This window comes from Parasteatoda tepidariorum, chromosome 6, assembly GCF_043381705.1.
Source record: "Parasteatoda tepidariorum isolate YZ-2023 chromosome 6, CAS_Ptep_4.0, whole genome shotgun sequence".
NCBI lineage: Eukaryota > Metazoa > Arthropoda > Arachnida > Araneae > Theridiidae > Parasteatoda > Parasteatoda tepidariorum.
The window spans coordinates 65475134-65482134 of NC_092209.1; the positions used below are offsets into that span (position 1 = coordinate 65475134).

Consider the following 7001-nt stretch of genomic DNA (forward strand, 5'->3'; position numbering starts at 1 on the left):
AAAAAATAACCAGATTTTGTTAAATTAATAATCCCAAGAAACTGAAGCGGTAAGATATCACTTATTAAAAAAAACTTTATTTGTTTCATAAATATGCAATTGGGAATAAAATTTGAATTATAAATTTTGCATTATCCTGTAGAATATTATTACCTTGCGCAGATCCAGATTCGGGCCAATCCAAGGTAACTAACAAGTCAAAAATCAAACGAGCTTCTGTATCTCTGTAAGAACACATCATAAGTTGATTTCATCATCACCATCATTTTATTTTCATATTTTATAATCTGGCAAACTTGGTTCGATATTTTAAATTATTTTTGAAAAATAAGTGTAAGTAAATTTGAATTTGCTACTGACTTTATATGTTATATTTTGAGTTTCATTCTATTTTTTGCTTGATTGCTTTATTTTGCATTTTTTGTTTCATTTTACATTTTTTGCTTACTAAGTTCCATTTACGTTTCCGGTTTTGGTGCACCTCACACTATTGCATTGATATATTTTGCTTTGGCTATATTAATACAATATTAGAAAGCAATTTTTCCGGATATAATCGTGTGAGCTCATGACAAAATTATATCTCTGCTATATTTTTTTATAATTTTTTCCCATGCTTTTACAATATTTATAACTTATATATATGTACAATTAAACGTATTAGTGAGATAATTTATATACTTATGTATTTTTTTGTTGTGACTGGGGTCGCATAGTGGACTCATCGTAAAGACACGGTTTCTAGTAGAACACCGAAGTCGAGCATCATGCCTGCGGTCAGTAAGCAGGTAGGTGATCACTTTGATCAAATTGCGTAGGTACCGAGGGTGAGCGGTATCGGTCCTCGTTAAACTGTTCTACCTTAAAGTGCTCGATTTCACACGCAATCGCCCGGCTAAAAAGGCAGGGGAGCCACCCTCTCTGCAGAGGATCAAAATTGCGATGGCATGTCTTCGAATCATAATCAGGGATGTTACCCAGACCGTCGACAATAGCCCGTTGTGCCGACCCAAAAGTACCTACCTGTTGTGACTGGACTGGAAATAATTTTGATATCATCGAAATTGAGTTTATGGCCAAGATTCCGACAATGTGCGGCAATTTATGATATGTCGTCTCCTGATAATGGGCATATCGCGTTCTTTCTTTGTTCTAAACTTTAAAGCGCCTCTGGTTTGTCCGATGTTGCCAAGGTCGCATTGGCAACATCAGAGGTAAATGTCTCACCAATTTTCAAAATTTAGAGGATCTTTGAAAGATATAAATTTAATTTTGTTAACGAGCCTAAAAATAACTTTAAAACAAAAACGGCTGAGGATATTAGCGATTTCATTACAAAAACGGAAGAAAAAAACGGTAATGTAGCAATTAGTTTTAACATTTTTATTTCTCTCTAAGCTACTGTGGGTTTTCTAGTTTTGTTTCGCTTGCAACTTTACGTTTTAAGTTGCAACTTACGTTGCAACTTTACGTTTTAATATCTTCACTATTATTTCTTCTGGTTTTGGCCTAATTTTGGGAGCTTGAAACATATATAGACTTTCATTTCCGTCAGCATATTTTTGAAGCGAATGAAGTTCTTTTTAATAAGTACAGTAGAGCGCCGATTATCCGAACGTCCAATTATCCGAACTATGTCCGAATTCGTTTTATTTATTTTTTTTAGAATACTTAACTTATCGACAATTTTTTTAAATTTAAAAGAATAAATAATATCCACTACATCTGAAGACCATATTCAATTTACAACCTTTTGTTAACAGCTTTCTTACTGTAGCCATACATACATGTATTGTTATACAGTTAAACCTACATACCCCTTTAGCCCTCTTCAACTGAAAATTATCATCAAAGAATGCGAGCTTCATTTTGACAATCTACAATTGTTGGAAAGCGGAATGTGTTTATGAATAGATAAGTGCCGAAATTCTACAATTGGGGGATGGGTAGTTGTCACTCATGGTTAATGATTAGTGATTACAGTGCTTGGAATCTTAAATCTTGGAATAAAATTCTTATCAGAAAAACAAACAAAACTGCAGTTTGTGAATCGGTAGATCTTTCGGGTGAAAATATGCCATGTTATACAGCAGAAGAAATAGAAGACTGGTGTCGAGACACTGAAAACGACNTCATTCTTAACTTTACAGACCTACAAATAAAAACTATATATATATATATATTTTTAGGGGACGGGTAAAACGTTTGGCACATATCTGAAAGGAAGGGCATTTGAATCCTACAGATTATCTGTGTATAAAATATTGACTGGCGCATGTTAAATCTGACGGGGTCACAAAGTCTTCCAAGTTCTGATGTCAAATCAATACCTTTGGGGGTACTGAATCGAAGATTGATCGTTTTCAGGTTCAGGTCAGAATAAAGATATGTGGATGTGTGAGAGGTGTGTATAAGTCTGCCCTCTAAAACGGGCTATGAAGTATATGTGGGATAAAGTTGTATTTTTGGCCATAGATGGCGCCACTGAAAAACAAGAAGAGCACCCCTCTGCCTTAAATTCGTTCAGTGTTACCGCAGTAAAGCTTTCTAGTATTGGCAAGTAGCATTCGTAACAACAGAAGTACATTTTTAAAAATACTACAAATTATCAAAATTAAAAATTTGATATTACCTTAATTAATCAAAAACCATCTTAAATGTCTTTAATTAAATATTATCTTTATAATTACAGGTTGAATAATTATAATAGGAGCATAAAGGTCATAGTAATTAAGCTTCTTAGAGCAAGCTGAAATTGAAAGTGAAATTCTGCAATCTGAAAGTATAGAAACTTTTTTTTTTATTAATAAATATGTTAGTTGAAAGTGTGTATTCTAAATCTGAAATTATAATAAAAATTGTGGTTTATTCACTTAGATACAAATTGATTTTTAATACTTTTTATTTCAAAAGTACTACTATAATGATGTGATTACCTGAATAAATTAAAGCGCAGAATTATTTTCTTAATAATATAGCGTTTATTAATGTACTTTCAGTTGACAGAGGCATTCCACCAAAGCATTTTGACTCGGAGGGCTGATGGTCCAGATTGAGGTGGAGTTATTACTAAGTTCCACAACTACAGTATCCTCTCTACTATAACCAGTTAAGAAACTTGTTGTGGAGGGATCAGCTAGTTCGGCAACAGCGCCTTCAAGTTCCTTCCACTGGCGATCATTGAAGGGTTTGATTTGCTCCCCTTCCAGCGCCGTGGTTCTAAATAAGGGTTCATAACCGTTATAGACAGTTCAAATGTGCCGCTAATTGGCAAGTTGGTGCGTCCGACTGCGTTCTCTAAAGCAAACAGTAACAGTGGGAACCAGATTATGAGTATAATGAAAAATAATAGTGAGCAGCCAACTCCATATTTAATGAGGGCAGTTCGTTTTGCCCCCCTCGGGGTTGGGTAGTCTGCTTCAGCTCATCTTGTGCATTTTAACACAAATATACTGTAGTAAACATCTTCCATCTTCAGCCAGTTGCTGATATTCATGCTTGTATCTGTCCATATCCAATCCATCAAACTTCTCAGTTCATACAAAAATGGTATAATCATATACCTGTGAAAAATGTCAAAAAATTAATAACAAACAGAAAAAATAAACAACATTACAGAAAAAATAAACAACAACAAAAAAACATATTATTAAAAAAATTATACATTTTTTGAAAAAAGCTAACAATTTATTAAAGTTAAGTGACAATCAAAAACAAGTCCTAATAGGCTATAAAATTACGAAGAAATGTATGATAGACGTCAAGTATTTTCTGATGCCCTATCTTTAAATGGAGAAAAATAAAAGCTTCAAAAAAATAAACAATTTGTTTAGTATCTAAAAGCAGATTAGTGTAGAACAAGGTTGCTTTTGAACACAGTAAACTAGCTTTTCTCGATGTAATTAGACGGGGAATCTGGGTTTATAAAGGAAAGTTTTAAATGAATGTCTTCAGTTAGCATAATAGTCAAAGGGATAAAAATAAAAAGGTAGTAGATGACATGATACCATGGCTGTAAAAACATTTAAATAGTGCCTAAGAGTTTAAAAATTTATAACTACTTTGTATTTATCTCATACTACACTGCCTTTAGAAGTAATTACATGAGTAATTACAATTCAAAAGTACTACAAGAAATGTTCCAATTTTTTTCACACCTGATAAATACAAAAAAAATCAATGTGTTATCACTATATTTTTTTTATAAGAAGGTAAAATACCTTAATGAATGGGCATGATTGATTGTAAAGCAAATTTTTTACACGATTTGAATATAACCATATTTTATCATAGCTACATTTACCAATGCCATCACAGCCTCGATCTCTAAGTGTTTTATAAAAAATTTGAAGTAATTTTCTTTTTCTGATTCACTCTTTTTAGATTGCAGCAGCAACTAAAAAAACCTTCCTAATATTCCTTGCACAATGATGTACAAGCTTTTCCATGGTATATAAGAGCATCCAGATTTAAACACAAAGATTTCTCAGTGATATTTGAAAAACCTTAGCGATCTGGTAAATGTACAGAGCAAAACCAGATGAAATAAATGTTTACAAAGTAAATTCGCTTTCCCTCAGTTAATGTTCTGTATACAATGATCAGATATGGAAACTTTTAAAATAACTATCTAGAAATTTTAGAATATCAAGGGAAAAAAGAAATAAAAAACTCTACTTTGTGTTTTAGTACATTAGTATATTAAATAAATTAAATAAATATATTTCTGATGAAAAAAATCATATTACAGATACAAGTATCATTAAAAAAATACTTTATTTTGGATACTTTGATGTATCTAAAACTTTAATGTACTTTGAATGCTTAATTTTTTCCCATTTTTCTTAGACCTGCACATCAAATGTGTTCTTAAAATTGTACAATTCCTTTGTGAGGCAGTTCTTACAAAAGGCAGCTCACATAAACAGATATTATGTTACTAAAATTTGTTATACTATATGTTCGACTCATATTTTTTTCTCCATAACGTCTAACTTCCTCTAGCAGTCTGCAGAATAAAGGGCCATGGCTGTAGCGAAGTGTACCATGCCATATGTAATTAGATACAGTTGTTGGATGAGACTATTAGCTTTCTAATTACAAGTTCTTTCCAAAAGGAAAAAAAAATTCTTTTGGTTATTCGTTTCGTCGCCAAATGAGGCATGATCTTGAAAAAGAGTGTTCCTTGATCAGAATGGGTTAGGATCAGAGTACTGTTAAAATAACTAAAATGTAATTGAGTTCATTAAATTTAATAATAATTACCCTTTGAAGAGGATGAGATTGGCATAATTATACTTCTTGCAAAAGACATTTCCTAAAATTCTAGTTGGATAGTCTGACCTTATTTGATAAGCTGACAGCAAGAAATAAATGCATTTTATTACATACCACATCTTTGGCGGCAAGTTAGCTGCATTTGCAAAATCTCTAAAATACAAAATAAGAATTGAAAAATTAATGGCAACATAAATCGTCATGATTCATTGCAGACATTAATCATATTTTACAATAAAAACTAGTTATGCATTTAAAAAACTAAATTCCACACCTGAATTTTAAATAAGTAGGTTCACTAATTATTCATTTCAAAATATCGCAACGTAGTATTATTTTATTTTAATACTTTAAAAACTACTTTTTGGATATTTAAATTACATTGATCATTCAAATTAATGTCATTTATTTGTAAACTTATATTGCTTGTAAAAAAAAAAAACTGGAGAATTAAAATCTATAAACTATTAAAATCTGTTTGGGTAGCCTGATCATAATCAACTAACTGATAGTAAGAAATGAATCTCATAGCTTTTTACTTAAAAAAAATTATGATGCAAACTATTTGCGGCAGAAAAATATATTTGTAAAATAAAAATCTTAAAATTATATGCAATACTAATTTAAAATTTAATATGAATGCTACTAACATTTCTTAATAAGATAATTATTATTAACACTAATAATTACTAAGCTAATACCTAAATAATTTGACTTGTTATTTTAATTTCAAAATGTCCTAGATCATTAGTTGTAAAACTTGAAAAGTTACTCTGCAGAGATTATGTGATTTGACTGATGCTTATAAATGGAAAAAAATTAAGTGCTAAGTTTTCGAATATTATTGGCGACAAATTATTTGGAAAACCATTGTAAGAACTTACCGTGATGTGATTGCAGGAAGAATAAAAAACATCCACAGATGAACTATAAAAATTAGAATTACTTGAAATATTAACTTTCCTAAAATATATTTCCTTAAATACAAAGCTCTGTCAGTGACAATGGTAGCAAATTGAACAATTAGCATGATTAGGAAAGGTATTGGAACCTATAATGAAGAGGATAAAAATACACTATATCATATATTGTTAAACATATAATGTTGTTTTGAAGAATAATTTACAATCAAAAAAGTTTTTAACTGTTTAACATAACAGCTTATTCCAATTATTAGTAATAAAAAATAATGTAATAGTATACAATGAATTATAATAGTGCATAATGGAATTAAAAACAAAAATATTAATGTGTAATATGCAATAATTTAAGAGATAATCAGGGATGAGATTAGCCAAAAGGCAAAAAAGCTGAATTTTCACGATAGTAAATTTTATGCCAGCGCAACCCTTTAATAATAAATTCCACACAGTTTAATGTGATAAATAATGTGTTGACATACAATTGTGTACTAATTAGGACTGGGCGATATTAGAAATTATATATCGTGATATATCGTCAGTTTTGCATCGCGATATAGCGATGTATCGCGATATAGTATTTTTGAATTTCATTTACTTTAAGGCACAGAAAGTCAGATTTCTATCAAGACTTCATACGCATATTGATTTAAATCAATTTATAAATTTGAAAATATATATGTTTTGCTAAAGAAAGATATTAAATAAATTGACTAAGATGTACAAATCTTACTTAAAATATTTATTGAAAAAATGTGTGTAGATACAGAATGAAATATTTGCACATCTTTATCGTTTATAAGG

The 7001-nt window shown here is 30.4% G+C and overlaps 1 protein-coding gene across 1 annotated transcript in view; it reads right to left on the reverse strand.

Annotated features, from left to right (window-relative positions):
- Positions 1 to 2936: 2936 nt before the first annotated feature.
- The window catches only part of LOC107441337 (piezo-type mechanosensitive ion channel component 1-like), a 13826-nt gene continuing 9761 nt past the window's right edge, over positions 2937 to 7001 (reverse strand). Inside the window, exons 6-8 of the mRNA XM_071182473.1 lie at positions 6162 to 6328; positions 5266 to 5430; positions 2937 to 3563 (exon numbers count right to left, since the gene is read on the reverse strand). Coding sequence (XP_071038574.1) covers positions 3425 to 3563; positions 5266 to 5430; positions 6162 to 6328 — 471 coding nt within the window. The 3' untranslated portion in view covers positions 2937 to 3424. The remainder of the gene's footprint in view (positions 3564 to 5265; positions 5431 to 6161; positions 6329 to 7001) is intronic.